Below are 17,032 nucleotides of genomic sequence, written 5' to 3'. Positions count from 1 at the left end.
CATCAGTTTCCACAGCAGCCAGTAAACACAAACTGTGGCTGGACAGGAGGACAGAGAATTTGTCCAGTAACGACCCTTCAAATAGTCCAAGGCTGGTCCTTCCATGCTGGCCAACCCATCACCAATGTCCTACAAAATTAATCACATCATAGGACAGGCCTCCCTCCCCTCACCCTCCCACCTACAAGTGATGTCTGGCTACATTTCCTTCCTGCTGTTAGGTGATGGGGTTCAGGGTGCTCCATCACAACATTCAAGCCAGCAATGCCAAGATGGTGGCTCTGATTGACACATGACAGATTCCACAGCCGAATTCAATAAACCTGGTCATTTGCAGGTAGGCACAAGAGAAAACAAATGCCTGGATACCTGGTTCATTTCAGGAAATGAACCGGCCACCTCTACCATCCACACAGACTGACTCACCATTCCATTGTTTGGTTCATACGAAGGGCACAAACAACATCTCAGCAGTCACACACTCCAAGCCAGACCAAGTCTGCTACACGCAAGTGCACCAAGACATTCATCCAGGCACAGAGCACAGATGTTGAGCAGTTCACCAGAACTTCCAAGGTACAGCCTGTGACCAACAGTTACAGTGCTAACAAATGGACTTCAACATACACAAGTAAACAGAAGTGCAGTGTAGGTGAGGTGGTGTTTCACTCAGATATCTGCAGTAACACTGTGCACCGTTTCCAATAAATTACTGAATAATCTGCTGAATTCTTTATTTTCTCATCAAACCACAACTTGCATTTATATATCACCCTTAATGGAAAATCTAGGCCATTTCAGATGAGCATTAGCAGACAAAATTTGACTGAGTAACCAAAAGCTTTCTGTCGTGTGCAGCCACTCCCAGTCATAGGGCAAAGAGAGGACCTCTGGCCCACGGACTCCACAATGACTTTTTATACCAATCTCATTTTATTCTCCCCAGACTTCATCAACTCCCTCAAGATTCTATCAGCCACCGACACACTAGTAGCTATTTACAGTGGCCAACTAACCAACCAACCACACACCTTCACCGCTTAGTTAATCAGCAATTGGGTTTTGGATGCTAAGAACATTACTGGTTTCAGTGTTTGCTTTCAATGAAATGGGAGGATGGAGCAAAGGAAGGGAAGGCCCTGACGCTGGGAACCAATGGGAAGCGAGTTGCCTCAAGCCTGTACTATGTGGTAACCCTATTGTTGTTTGAAAATAGCGTAGTCTCTTGCTGCCAATCTGTGCAAAGCATAGCTCTCTCAAATATTCCCTCAAATCATGGCGTGATTCAGTTCTGATGTTCAAGGTGATTAAATTATTTAATAGTGAAGATGGAGAGAGTCCAGAATACAAGGGCATGGCCTTAATATTAGAGCCAGATGGTCAGGAGGCACTCTGCACAAAATCTGGAGCTCCTCCTCAGAGTAGCCAAGCATGGCATTCAAATGAAATTGCTAGATTTTTGTTACCCAAGGCTCTCGGCGTTACAGAATTGAGGCAGGTAAATGGGATTGAAATAGAAATCATTGTGATCCAAGTGACAGTTTTAAACAGCCTTGGGTCTGATGGTCTGCTCCTGAATGGATCGGTTGTAGTGTGGAGGCTGGAGGAACAGAAGCTAGCCTTCTGGGCAGCTGGTGAGAGTTTAAACTGGTTCCACATGTGGTCCAGTCGAACAGGCAAGCTCCGCAGACCTTTACGAAATGGAAGTCGAAAGGTGATTGAAGCAGAATGGAGTTTTCAGGTATACAGTCCGCAGACTGGCCTCAATTTTGTGGCTTCCATTTGACCGGCGAGATCGGTGTGTTTAAGTCGTCGACTCCACTGGGGAGGACAAATGGACATTGGACACGCTCCCCAGGAGCACAGACCCAAGGCTCACTAGAACAAGGTGGGGCCATCTGTATGACGTGCTCATTCCTCAAGTCAGTTTATCAGACCAAGTCTCTCTTCTCTGTGGTTGGAAATGCACTTTGCCAGCTGCTCTTCCCAGAGTGATAGACATGCTTTCACATACACAGCTTCTGACTTCAGTCATGTCCTTTAAATTATAAAGCAAGATGAAAGAGGGATAGAGAGAGAGAGCAAAGGCCCAGGCAACAAAGCTCACGTCCAGCTCCGTGCGTCAGACAAGGGTTCCTTCTTTCTCATGAACCTCAGAAAAAATTCTCATAACCCCAAGGTCCCTTCTAGGAAGATGTCTTTTGTGTTTAGCTTAAAATTTTGTTGCTCAGTTAACCCTTGCAGGCACAGAGGCCTTTTAAAATGTCAAATCAGCTGCCAATGGAAGTGAGAGAGCAGTGGGGCTGGGTAACCTGTGGAGTGCGCGGTCCAGAGTTCACAACAGGTGGCCTTTGAAACAGGGAGGCAGGAAGAGGCTGGCACTCCAACCGCATCTCAGTAACACAGCACATCTGATTATGGTAACTACTTACAAATGAGACGCAGGCAGCCAGCAACAGGATCCGCACCAGGAGCTCTTCAAATTGCTCCAACACAAGTTCCCACAGGGACTTCCCTAGAAAACATACAAGCATCATCACTTAGTCTGGCACAGGCAAGTAAGCTGACTCACTGCTGGAATCTTTTAGATAAATACACTTCAAATGGCAAAACTCAGAAATGATCTGATGTCCAATGGCTGAAAAGTCCAGTGACTTGGCAGAGCAAGGGTGCAGGTCTGAACAGTCGCTGCCGTCAGTTGAGGTAAATAAATACATTCCTCCACTAAAACCATAGAAGGGGTTATTAAAGTTGGTACCAACTCCCTGCCCTGCACCCATATCCTTAGATACTCATCCAGCTCCCCAACTGAATCTACCTCCACTACTCCCTCACACTGCACTCAAATCCTAATCACTTGTTTTTCTTAAAATAAAACACATCACTGTTGGTTCTGCCTCCAATCACCTTCATTCTACGTTCCCTAGTTCTTCACCTCTCCACCAATGGAGAGAGTTTCTCTCCATCTACCGTGTATACTCTTCGGATTTTAAATCCTTTGATCAGATCCCCTTAAACCTTCTCTGCTTCAAGGAGAACCACCCCACCTTCTCCAGTCTATCTACACAACTGCAGTTCCCCCTTGGATCATTTCATTAAATCTCTTCTGCACCCTCTCCAAAGGCTTTACATCTTTCCTGAAGTACAGGCAACATTCTTCACCCCATGGCTCGGTTTATAAAGCAGAGGATCCTGTCTGCTTTTCAACCACTTTCTCAACCTCCCGTGTGACCTGTGCACAAACCCCCAGATCTCCTTGCCCTTCTACCCCAAATGGAATTGCACCCTGTTGCCTCTTCTGGAGGGTTTGCAATTCTCCTGTCCTCAGGAAGCATACCCATGACGACAGATGTTTTGAAGATTATGACCAGGGTCACTACAATTTCCACCTTGTTCGCTCAGCAACATCCCCATGGACCAGGTGATTTATCCAGTCAGTGATCTCTTCTATTAAGGGCTCCCTCATAATTCTGATCCAGCAATGCGTGCTAGAAGACCACACAATAGCCTTTCAAGTCAATGACAGGAGCAAGTTTGGCAGTGGAGCCTACAACCACTTTGATCACCGTTCATACTAGAGTAGTCATTGAGGGAGGGCAGTGCTTGTAGACATCAGTCTGCCATTAGACGGAGGAGCGGGCATTTAAGAGAAAATTGCCCAAAGCACTCTTGCGTTGGTCTAAAGTACAGTCAAACTCTGATCATCCACTATCCCAAAGCTCAGAAATCCTCTGATTCTCAGGTGAGGTTTGCCCTGCTTCTCCTCCACTCACTGGGCCCTGCTTCCTGCACTCCCTTTAAACTCACCCTGTTCCGTTTGGTAAAGGCGTCAAAAGGTTACGGGGAGAAGGCAGGAGAATGGGGTTGAGAGGAAAAAATAAAATCAGCCGTGATCGAATGGTGGAGAGACTCAATGGGCCGAATGCCCTAATTCTATGTCTTATGGTTTCTTTCCCCTGCTCCCTTTAAATTTACTGGGTTGACTGAAATGCTACCCATGTTGTATCTTTAAAGAAAGCAAATTCAGAACATGTTGGATTATTAATAAAATAACATCCAATAGTCTGTAAAATCTGCTAGCCCCCAGCATACCAGATTAACAAAGGTTTTACAGCATCTCTCAAAGATCATCACCCCAATAGCAGTCCTGGATGTTGCAGTGTTAACATGACTCAAGTTCTGTCTCTCCAGAGCAGTGAAATCTGAATGGAGGGACTGACTGAATTATTCATGGTTACAAGACTTGATGAGTGTCCTCAGTCTGAAGGCCCTCTCCATTCCACAATTTGCCCTGGTCATTTTGTGCAGGCACTACAACGGTGTTCCTTGGACATCTTGCCTGTCACTTGTATTAGTAACTTCACCCCTGGCAGAGTGCTGAAGCCCAGGGCAAACTGCAGACATCCTCCCTTTGAAAGTTTAAATTATTCAGTCTTGACACTTTTGAAACTAGCTGCCTTCATCTCACCACTTTTGTTTAGTTCTGCTGTCAATCCACTTCCAAATCTCCCTGCACCATCAACAACCCCCTCCTTTCCCCGCCAACTAATCCTAAATTTGGCATTCCAGGGAGCATGACAACCAGCTAAACGTCAGACACACAGAGGGGCCAGGAGCATCTCTCATTCTAACCAGTGTTGTCATGGCAACAAGTGGCAAGGTCTAGAAACAGTTTGCTCATAGTGGCATCCATCCAGAAGGCAGCCCTGACAGGGAATGAGTTCAGTCACTTCTTTGAGTTCTTGGAATTCCCAGTTGGAAGGGTGCCATCACACACAATGCTGCAGGGCACCACCACCTACTCAGGGCAAATGTGGATAGGCAATAAATACCAACAACACTCCCATCCCCAGAACAAGATAAAACCGGGATCTGTGTTCATGTCCCTGCTGATTAGATCTCAGTGCAAGCAGACTCGAAGAGTTTGCAGGAACATGTCAGAACTTGGCTCCATCCTCCACGTAATCACAGTTCACTGAACAGAAGAAGCAGAGCCCAATAAGGCACGGTTCTTCCCAACTCTGAGCCATATGTGACACGCTCAGATGTGTTGCTTCCTAAAACCACGCTGGCCTTTTGAACACACCCCGTACAGAAATTGTGCATCATCCTACCAAAGCGATCATCCTTTCCAATGCCAGAGGACAGTTCACTATCAAAAATAATTGTTCAGGGCCTTGGAGAGATTGTGTGAAATTCTGGAATTGTTCCCTAAAAAAGGATACAGTTGCCATAAAGGGAGTGCTCCAAAGATTCAACAGGCTGGTTCTGGGAGTGGCAGGTTGCTGTACAAGGAGAGATTGAATGGACAAATTCTCTACAGGCAACATCACTGAAACTTAAAATTGTCAACAGACAGGACGGGGAGGATGGGGGGGGAGGGCAGGGGATTGATTCCCCTGGCCAAGGAGTCTAGAACCAGGGGTCACAGTCTCACAAAAGGGTTGGTCACTTTGGACAGAGTGGAGGAAAAATTTCTTCACAAACAAAAACGGTGGTGAATTTTTGTAATTCTCTGCCCTGGAGGGAGGGTTGTGGGGGCTCGATCATGGGATTTGTCCCCGACAGCAACTGACAGATTTCTCATACTAAGGAAAGACGGAGATTATGGGGACGGTGCAGGAGAACGGAGCGGAGGTAGAAGTTCGGCCATGACCAGAGGAGCAGGCTCAGAACGTACAGTGGAGAGACACTGGGGAGGGCCAACTCATCCACTGCAAAAAGGGGGCTCCCTTCTGTACTGGTCCATAGTCCTCCATGCCCAAGCTCATCTGGACCCTTCTCAACTGCTGTCAGTGACCCAGCTTCAACCACTCTCTCTGGCAGTACTTGCCACACTCTGGGTGAAGATCCCCCTCAGATCCCCTCTAAATCTCTTCCCCCCTTATCCTAAACCTACGTCTTCTGGTTTTATCTACCTCTGATATTGGGAAAGTTTTCCTGCAGTCTACCCTATCCATAATCATAATTTTATACACCTCAATCATGTCGCCTCATAACCTCCTCTACTCCAGGAAGAACAGACCCAGCCTCTCCAGTAACTCCTCAGGAATTGTTCCATCCTGGTGAATCCCCTCTGTACCCTCTCCAGCGATATCACATCCCTCCTACACCTTGGTGACCAGAACTGCACCCAGTTCTTATAAAGTTGGAGCATAATCTCCCTACTTCTCTATGCAATGCAGTTAGAGTGAAAACTGCACAATCCTTATGCAGATAAATTCAAGACAGGGGTATGCAAAATTACAAAGGGCGTAGACGGGGTGAATAGTGAGGAACTTTTCCCCATTGCAGCGGTGTCCAAGATCAGAGGGAATAGGTGTGAATTGAAGTGCAAAAGGCTTAGAAAGAAACACAGGAAGGATTCTTTCACCCAGAGGGTGGCTGCTATCTGGAGCACACTGCACGAGGTGGCGGTGGAGGCAGATGCCATCAAGCTTTAAGAAGCATCTGGATGAGCACTTGAATCAGCAAGGCACAGCAGACTGTGGATCGAGTGCTGGTAAATGGGATTGGCGTGGATAGGGGCTCAATAGTCAGCACGGACAGGGTGGGCTGAAGGTCCATGTGGCAAGTCCATGGGTGAACACCCACTTTCGCTTTCTCCCGAGATCCCCATCGGCACAGAAGCCAGCCTTCAGCCAAGGAGCTGACAAGAGTACTTGATACAACAAACACAAAAAGATGATACCAAATCCAAGCTGTAGTACTGAAGCCCTGCGATCCAGAACTAACTACACCTCTAGCCAAGCTGTTCCAGTACAGTTACAACACTGGCATCTACTTGGCAATGTGGAAAGTTGCCCAGGTATGTCCTGTTCACAGAAAGGCACATCCAATCCAGAAAATAAGCTACCACACCTTTAGCCTCTTCTCCACCTCACACTCACAGTAGGCATCACTGACTACACTATCAAGCAGCACTTACTCACCAGTAACCTGGTCACTGATGCACAGTTTGGGTTTGACCATGACCACTCAGTTCCAGGGCCCACAAGCTTGGGCCAAATATGGACCAAAGAGCTGAATTCCAGAGATGAGGTCACATCAAGGGCGCATTTGACCTAGTGTCCCAGTAAAATTAAATCAGGGAATAAGGGAATTGGAGTTGAAGTACTGGGAGCCAATAACTCAGCCTCAGCCAGTGCTGGAGATCCTCGGGACAGTACCCTCAGCCCAGCTCTCATCGACTGTCTCTTCAGTGAGCTTTACTGAGCAAGTGTCAGAAGTGGGGATGTTTGCCACTGATAGCACTGATCTGTTCCATTCACATCTCACCTGATAATAAAGTGGCCCCAATCATAGGCAGACTGGCCAAGATGACATTCAAGCATGCTTTGAGGATTAGCAAGTAATGTTCCCAGCACACAAGTGCCAAGCAAAGACCATTTTCAACAAGAGAGTCAAACCACCGTCCTTTGACATTCAGTGGCATTGCCATCAACAAGTCCCTTCACATTAACATCCTGGGGCCCCCACTGCCGTGACACTTTAACAGGTGCATCACACACATTCCACGGCCACAAGAACAGGCCAGAGGCGAGCAACTCCACACAGGATATCCCAAAGAACTTCCACCACCATAAATCAGGAGCATGACAGAACACACTCCAATTCCTGGACCTGTGCGTCTCAACCTCAGCTGGGAGGATGCAGTCCACGTGACTGGCACCTGGCTCCCAGCCGAAGCATCCAATCCCTCCACCACCGCGGCTGCAGTGCGGACCCTCTACACGCTGTCATCCAGCAGATTTACAAGTCTTTTTCTAAGGCGTATTCCAAACCCATTATCTCCACCATTCCGACTAATACAGCCGATACATAGGAACATCACCACCTACAAGTTTCTTATCTTATCTCACAAGTTCCCCTCCAAAGTTGCACAATCCGTTGCTTTGGAAACAGCACTTTTCCTTCATCACTGCTGGGATAAAAACCCGGTAATCTCTCCCCAACAGCACCGTGACCTTCTTCACACACTCACGGCAACACACCATCATCTTCTCAGCTGACAATTAGCATTAAATGATGCAACAATATTGCATAGATAACAAATTCTTTTTGCTGATCTAACTCAATAACTTTCAGCCAATCACACAGATCACCACAAACTTGAGGGGGCGAAACAGATTTAAGACAAGTCAGTCCTCTGCAGCTGTCGAAAACTGTTCTGGCCTTGTTCGGTGAGGCAGTGATTTCCACTTGGGCAGAGAAGCACCGACAGATTTTTTTTTAAACAGGGCAGTGGTGACCACACACCATGCAGAAAGAGTAGACAAGGACAAAAATGTGGCCAAGGGAAAAGCTTCTCGGAGCTTGGATGTGGACATTGTTGGCAATGCCAGCATTTACCACCTTGAACTGCTCCAGACTTTCAAATGAAGGTTCTCTCAGTGCAGTTGAGAGAGCTCCAAGATTTAGACCCAGTGACAAAGGACTGGTGATATACTTCTGACGGATGAAGGTGCACAACTTGGAGGGGAACCTGCAGTTATATTCCCAAGTAGCTGGTGCCCTCATCCTTGGAGAAAGAGCTAGTGAGCTTGGGGCTATTAGACAGTCTTGGCAAGTGACCTCTGCAACTTGCAGATGGTACATGCCGCAGCCACAAAGCACCTGTGGTGGAGGGAGTAACTGCTTAGGATGGTGGACAAGGTGCCAGTCTAGTTTGTCTTGGATGGTGTTGGGTCCCCCAATTCTTAATGGAGCTGCCCTCATTCAGGCAGCTGGAGACTCCATCACACTCCCGACTTCTGCAGCGTAGTCAAAGTCGAGTTTATTGTCATGTGCACAAGTACATGCATGCACAGGTGCCATGGAAAACTTACTTGCAGCAGCATCACAGGCACATAACACTGGATAAGCAGCATTCACACGAAAAACATAAAAGTTAAACATAAATTATACACAATTTTTACAAGAAAGAACAGAGATCAAAGTGGCCATAGTGTTGTAGTGATTAGGGTTGTGCAGGTTGGTTCAAGAACCGAATGGTTGAAGGGAATTAGCTGTTCCTGAACCTGGTGGTGTGGGGACTTCAGGCTTCTGTACCTCCTGCCCAATGGTAGCTGTGAGAAGATGGCATGGCCTGGATGGTGGGGATCCTTGATGATGGATGTTGCCTACTTGAGGCAGTACCTCCTGTAGATTCTACCGGTGGTGGGGAGGGATGTGCCCATGATGTACTGGGCTGAGTCCACTACTCTCTGCAGCTTCTTATGTTCCTGCGCAGTCAAATTGCCGTACCAGACCATGAGGCAACCGTCAGGATATTTTCAACAGTAGTTTGTTGGAGTGTTTGGTGACAAGCCAGACCTCCTAAGAAAGTAAAGATGCTGGCACGCCTTCTTTGTGATTGCATCTATGTGCTGGGCTCCAGGACAGGTAGTCCGATACGTTAACACCCAGGAATGTAAATGGTGGAATGGTCTTGGAGCGTCACTCTCCACAGATACCCAGCCTCTGACCTGCCCTTGTAGCCCCAGTATTTATGTGGCTAGTCCAGTCCAATAGTGACCCTCAGGGTGTGGCTGATGGTGGGGTGAGGGGGTGGTTAAGTGCTAGCAATGCCATTGAACGTTAAGGGTGGATGGGATGGACTTGTTGGAGATAGTTATTGCCTGCACTTGTCTGACACAAGCTGTACTTAAGTTGGGCTTGAGTGATGGGAGGAGGCTCAGAGGGTTTGAAGGGGGAAGATTTGGGCTAAGCAGCTGATCCCACTGCATTCCCAGTGACAGATAATGCCATGGCTCCCGAGATGGTATCCCTCATTTCTCCCTTCTCCATCACAGGTTTTATTGTAAATCATTTGGTTCCCATAATATTCACAACATGTGGGCAATGAAGGCCCCTGCCCACTGGAGCTACCCCTTCTTCATGCTCACTGAGACGTCTGTTACTGCACACTCCCTGACGTCAGCGACACTGTCTAAACCCTCGCACACCATTACTTAAAGGTTCGTCGTTTCATTATAGCATGATCAAAAAAACTCCAAACCAGATTAAATGCCATATGCAGATCCACAGGTTTCACAAACAATTCATTGCAAGTAATTCAAAATATAAATGGAAAGGTCAATATTTACCTTCTTCCGCTGGCAGTTCTGGTTCCAGAAGACCATGGAAGAGAGAGAGAGAGAAATAAATTAGTCAATCAATCAGCAGCTGGGACTGAAGGCTTTATAATTGTGAACCTCAGAGACACTCACACCATCCTTTGCCCAACGTCTGTTTTTGAGAGCCAAGAGCACCAACCAGTAATGGGCAAGCATCTTTCATGTTTGATGCAAGTTCAAACAATTCGTAAAGTCTAAATTCATGCCCTCACTTCCACACTGTGCCTGCCAAAATCATTCTGAATTTGCACCAGAGTATTTTAAATCTATTAAATCAATGGCTTCCTGCAGCCATTTTGCTCCACACCCAGGCATCTCTGAGCAGGAGGGTAGGTAGGTGGATAAAAAGCATGGCACGCATATCACAGTCTCTGGCCTGCCACGGCACTGTACAGACAGTGAAGTTCTGCTTGAGGCAGAGTCACTGCTGCATTGTAGGAAACCCACCAGCTAATCTGCATTCAGGAATATCCCACAGACAGCAAGGGCTAGGCTCCCTGCTCTTTCTTGAATGGTACCAGATCTTTTGCATCCACTCAAGCAGACAAAATGAATTTCCATTCAACATCTCGTTTAAAGGAGTGAACTTGTGACAATAAAGCACTCCTCACGTACTGGGATTATCAGCAAGACCACACGCATCACTCTGCACTGACACATGAACCCACAACCTTCTGACCACGAGGGAAGATTATTACCTCTGAGCCACAGCAAACTCTTAGATTAAAGTGTCTCACTGCAAGAGATTTTAACATAATGGAAATCCTTTTGCACTGTTTCAGTGAAATAAAGATGACAAGATCTCAAGTTTTAGCACAAGGAGAACCATTAACCCATGGTACTTAAAAACACATCAAGGAGGCAAGAGGATCAAGGGCCAGGCACTTCCTTGCCCAGAGAGTGCAGGATGTCTGAAACCTGTGGGCAGTACCAACTCTGAGCCCCTTAAGACAGAGAGCTGATTCATCTTACACTTAATATAACCTCCTGAACTGGTTTCCATCTCTCATGCCTGTCCTGAGAAACTGATTAGATTGATTTTAGTCTGGATGCCTGGGAGTTTTCAGTGTAGTTTGCCCCCCAGGAGTATCACATGGCTGCTGATCAGATGGTTGGGAGGGGCACTTGCTGAGCATGTCGACCATGTGAGGGCAGCTTGCTCTTCCTAATGGCAGGCTCAGAAGTTTATAAATGCCTAGCCTGGTTATGCATGGCTGACTCAGTCACTCTGCACGTACGCACTTTACACTGAAAAGATAAAATTGTCCAGAGCCAGACAGGATTTGATCTGCCCTGCAGAGTCCCAAAGACTGATCAAGCAATGGGTCCAAGGTGAGAACAACAGCCATCAAAGATGGGAAGTTGTTTCAAAGTTGATTCATTTCATGCTTCCTATTTCACTAAACATTGGAAGACAATGTAAATAGGCCTCAAACTGATTGATGCAATTGGATAAACACGTGAAAGTTTAAACCAAACGAAAAATGGAATCATCTCTCAGATCTGGTGTAGCAAGACATATATGGATGTTACTTTGGAAAACCAAAGATTGTTTAATGCCTGGCGGATTAACTTATGAATCGCAGCATCTCTGATGAATGGTTTGTCTGGTGGAGACAAAACCCAAGCCTTGGGAATACACACCAAGTTAACATCAGAGTCCATGTCTACGCTAACTGTCCATTTACTGAATATTCAACCCCACAGACATTCCCTACAAATATTCCACCCCAGGCACTGCCCAGCAAATACTTATTCCCTCCATCCTCCACAATCACACTCCCAGGCCCTGAGCCTCTCCTTGTAGATATTGACCCCCCCCCCCCACCCCCCACAGGTGTTCATCCCCAAGGTCCGCACCCAGGCACGTGCTGGAGTGCTCCTGCAGAAAGCTGGCCTGCTCCAGACCAGCTCCCCATCCCCGTCTCCCGCCAGCAGGCGCACTTGTGTGGGTTCTGCTACCCAAGCCTCGGACCCAACTGGGGCCTGGTGTGGTGCTCTGCACCTCTGTCATTCCAGGCCACCCTTCAGGTGCTGGTATGACACGTGGGCATGTGCACCACGTGGTCAATTGGTTGAATAAACAAGTTGCATGACTAGCTGCTCGGCACATCCCTTCCCGATCCTTATTCCTTCCTCACTGTCCAGAGTTGGAATAAGGAACCTGTGCGCACACACACTTTACAGCTGTGCTAGAATTTAAGCGATGACACCCTATCTCCTCCTCAAAACTACTGTAGTGCTGTTCAGAGGAAACAGCAAGCTCCCTAACCAGCTAACGACGTCCCGCACGTGACAGAGCCGAGGCTCGACCCGACCCACTGAGGAGAAAGCCCAGAACACCAGCACAGCGATGAGATAACAAGAGAACAGCCTCCTCAAGGGATGAATGCGAGGGGAAAAGTAGACGAGAGGAACAATGAAGCAGGGGGAGGACACATGAATGAGGCTGAGATTAAAATAGGGATGGTACAGGTGGGCAAAATGGCCTGGTTCAATGCTGTAAATTCTATGTAATTCTACAGTCTATAGGTAGGAGTAGACGTAGATAGTGCTGCCTGCTATAACTTCTTAATGAGAGGCATAAAACAGCATTAGACACACATTCATGCTGAGTGAGGAAGCACGGATGGGTGGAATGATCACTCGGATCCTGTTTAAGTCCAGCGAGGGAGATTAACAGATGAAATGGAAACCAAGCCATTGGAGACAGGGATGCTGTCCTCTCACGGATGATCATTTGAGAGAGCGGCAATGGGGTGATCTGCACAAGGTCCAACACAGAGCAGCAGTTGCTGACAGGAGGTCAGTCCAGTGTTATCGCCAGCTCCATCTCCCGCTGCACATTGGGTCAGTGTGTGAGCAGTGTTGAGTTCACACACGCCCTTCGATAGCTGCCAACCTCAGGCACTTATTTTTAAAATCAACGTAATTTGGGTTTGTTGAACGAAACACTGTCTTTCCCCCACATAGACCACAAGGGATACAGCTCCCTCTGTGTCCCCACTTCCTTCAGCCCAGCACCGACAGCTGCACGGCAACTCCACAAGTTCCCTCCCCAGGATCTCCTACCTCGGTTGAACCTCCACGTTCTTTAAAACTTCTTTGACCGAGCTTCAGATAATCATAGAACAGTAGAGCACAATACAGGCCCTTCAGCCCACAATGTTGTGCCGACCTTTAAACCTCGCCTAAGACTATCTAACCCCTTCCTCCCACATATCCCTCTATTTTAAATTCCTCCATATGCTTATCTAACAATCTCTTGAATTTGACCAACGTATCAGCCTCCACCACCACCCCAGGCAGCGCATTCCATGCCCCAACCACTCTCTGGGTAAAAAACCTTCCTCTGATATCCCCTTTGAACTTCCCACCGATTAAAGCCATGCCCTCGTATTGAGCATTGGTGTCCTGGGAAAGAGGCGCTGGCTGTCCACTCTATCTATTCCTCTTAATATTTTGTATACCTCTATCATGTCTCCTCTCATCCTCCTTCTCTCCAAAGAGTAAAGCCCTAGCTCCCTTAGCCTCTCCTCATAATGCATACGCTCTAAACCAGGCAGCATCCTGGCAAATCTCCTCTGCACCCTTTCCAATGCTTCCACATCTTTCCTATAATAAGGTGACTAGAACTGGACACAGTACTCTAAGTGTGGTTTAACCAGAGTTTTGTAGAGCTGCATCATTACCTCACGGCTCTTAAACCCGATCCCACGACTTATGAATGCTAACGTCCCATGAGCTTTATTAACTACCCTATCCAGCTGAGAGACAACTTTCAGTGATCTGTGGATCTGAACCCCCAGATCCCTCTGCTCCTCCACACTACCCAGAATCCTGCCATTAACTTTGTACTCCGCCTTGGAGTTTGTTCTTCTAAAGTGTACCACCTCACACTTCTCCGGATTGAACTCCATCTGCCACTTCTCAGCCCAGCTCTGCATCCTATCAATATCCCTCTGCAAGCTTCGACAGTCCTCCACACTATCCACAACACCACCGACCTTTGTGTCATCTGCAAACTTGTCAACCCACCCTTCTACCCCCTCATCCAAGTCATTAATAAATATCACGAAAAGTAGAGGTCCCAGAACCGATCCCTGTGGGACACTGCTAGTCACAGCCCTCCAATCCGAACGCACTCCCTCCACCACAACCCTCTGCTTTCTACAGGTAAGCCAATTCTGAATCCACACGGCCAAGCCTCCCTGGATCCCTTGGCCTCTGACCTTCTGAAGAAGCCTACCATGCGGAACCTTATCAAATGCCTTACTAAAATCCATGTAGACCATATCTACTGCACTACCCTCATCAATCTTCCTGGTCACCTCCTCAAAGAACCCTATCAGGCTTGTGAGACATGATCTTCCCTTCACAAAGCCATGCTGGCTGTCCCTGATCAGTCCATGATTCTCTAAATGATCATAGATCCTATCTCTAAGAATCCTTTCCAACAGCTTGCCCACCACAGATGTCAGGCTCACTGGTCTATAATTCCCTGGACTATCCCTACTACCTTTTTTGAATAAGGGGACAACATTTGCCACCCTCCAGTCCTCCGGTACCATCCCCATGGACAACGAGGACTCAAAGATCCTAGCCAGCGGTTCAACAATCTCCTCCCTCACCTTGCGGAGCAGCCTGGGGAATATTCCGTCAGGCCCTGGGGACTCATCTGTCCTAATATTTTCTAACAGCTCCAACACATCCTCTCTTGATATCTACATGCTCTTGATATTACCCTCACCAACACTGTCCTCAGCGTCATCAAGGCCCCTCTCCTTGGTGAATACTGAGCTTTCTAACTATTGTGCCTCACTGACAATTTCCACCGTGGGGAAATGCTGCAGAGTCGGCTGTCAGACCACAAAAAGCATCACAACCAACCCAGGCCCCCAGCTCACCCGCTGCCCAGGCAAGGCACCTTCCATTCCAGGTTCCGGCAGCTCCAGGGATGGGGAAGGAGGAAGAACCTTTTCCAGTAGCAACCAATTCAACACGCACAAACGATTAAAGCTGGGGTCTTCCCATTCACGGAACTCAACACCACCATAGGATCATACCAACCCATTCCTGGAGGGCTAGGTTCGTTTCACCAGCACTTTGATAGTGAATGATATAACGTTGCATCTGTCAGCTGGTGGAAGCAAAGGTGATTTTAACTAACACCATCTCGAGCCAGACAAAATACGACTTATCTGGACCGCGTCTCGCGCAGTGAAGATTGTACAACACACGACTGACTAACAGTTTGGGGGGGGGGGGGGTGGGGGGGGGCGGGCAGCGGGTCCACAGTTCAACAGATGGATACTTTTGGTTTATCAGACATGAATAAAGCATCAAGGGTCCTTTGCTGGGGGCAGCAGGCCGGTGGAGGGGGAAAGACAGGGCCAGCTGACAAGGATCAGTTCTCTCACTCACCGAGATCATCAGGACTACCACAGCCAATCCACGGCAGAGGTTTATGAGAGAGATGAGATTTCTTTATTAGTCACACGTACATCGAAACACACAGTGAAATGCATCTTTTGCATAGTGTGTTCTGGGGGCAGCCCGCAAGTGTCGCCACGCTTCCGGTACCAACATAGCATGCCCACAACTTCCTAACCCGTACGTCTTTGGAATGTGGGAGGAAACCGGAGCACCCGGAGGAAACCCACGCAGACACGGGGAGAACGTACAAACTCCTTACAGACAGCGGCCGGAATTGAACCCCGGTCGCTGGCGCTGTAATAGCGTTACGCTAACCGCTACACTACCGGCCCAGGCCCAAAGAAAGTGGCTCCCGCTGAATCAAGATATCTTTATTAGTCACATGTAGTCATTAGTCTCTGTCATTGTGGTCACTTTGACTCAGAGACACCAGGGTAGCTTGTCACACTGATGCAGTGGGAGGAAGACTCCCCAAGGAGTGATCAAGCAGGGCGGTCAACCCTCCAGGGTTATTCTGCTGCTTCTAAGAATTACCGATTAATCTGGTCACTGGTTCAGACATGTCAGGAGAGACATCAGGCCAGTGTACAGCATCCCCAACACCTACAGTGGTGACCTCAGCAACTGATACACTGCAGGCTGACGAGTGATTGGTATTGCCAGAGGCCCGAAGAGTTAGCAGTGTCTGAGTCAAAGTCTTTCCAACCCCACTGCAGTGTGCTGAGAAAAATCAGGTAGGTCCAGGGTCCTGGAGAGGGGGTGGGAGTGTGGACAAAGGGGTGGGATAGTATCCTGGGACCTTAAGGAGAGCCAGTAAGTGAATTAACGGGTTCTATCTCAATGCAGCTCCCAGTGCTGGCCAGGTTCCTGCTCAGAAGTCCCCTTTAAGCTGCCTAGAAGTAGGCTTCATGGAGGCTGTGTAGTAGGCCTAGTCTTGCAGGAGGGGCCCTCCTGGAGATCTGGACATTCCAATGCGGACAGAAATCCCGGGAGTGGCATCTAGCCACATCAGAAGCTGCGGTGCAACCCGAAATTCTCCAGGCTACACAGCAGAGAGCCGGAGGAACCCACAGCCAATCACAGGCTTCACTGTTCACACTTCAAGCCCCGAATATTCACCTTCAACTCATTCCTCATTAAAACTGGACCCTGTGACCCAATTTCCAAGCAACAGAACAAACAAAATGTGTGGGTTTCCATTCGTTTACATAAACAGATGAGTTATTAAAACGTCAAAGCAAACAAGGAGTGATCATATTACCTGACATCACATTTCACAGTCTCGAGGCAAAGTTTCTCCTGCACCCTGTCCCAATTTTCCTGCATTTATCTTGTCCACATCACCTTGCTCTCTAACCCCTCAGCCACCGGACACAGCCCACTGCAACATGTTCACTCCTGACTAACTGCAAAACTCTAAATGCCATTCAACCAAGTTATCTCAAGACATCCTTCATTCAATGGAAACCCATGTCATT

General features: G+C 47.9%; 1 protein-coding gene across 2 annotated transcripts in view; it reads right to left on the bottom strand.

The window, feature by feature from the left end:
- Positions 1 to 17,032, bottom strand: part of atp2a3 (ATPase sarcoplasmic/endoplasmic reticulum Ca2+ transporting 3) — a 167,204-nt gene that overhangs the window by 123,467 nt on the left and 26,705 nt on the right. For both annotated transcript variants that reach the window (XM_052035821.1, XM_052035820.1), the window contains exons 2-3: positions 10,089 to 10,106; positions 2,433 to 2,515 (exon numbers count right to left, since the gene is read on the bottom strand). In XM_052035821.1, coding sequence (XP_051891781.1) covers positions 2,433 to 2,515; positions 10,089 to 10,106 — 101 coding nt within the window. The remainder of the gene's footprint in view (positions 1 to 2,432; positions 2,516 to 10,088; positions 10,107 to 17,032) is intronic.

This window comes from Pristis pectinata, chromosome 21 (genome assembly GCF_009764475.1).
Source record: "Pristis pectinata isolate sPriPec2 chromosome 21, sPriPec2.1.pri, whole genome shotgun sequence".
NCBI classification, from domain to species: domain Eukaryota; kingdom Metazoa; phylum Chordata; class Chondrichthyes; order Rhinopristiformes; family Pristidae; genus Pristis; species Pristis pectinata.
The sequence above is the reverse complement of the archived record's forward strand: the minus strand, read 5'-3'. Positions and strand labels throughout refer to the sequence as shown.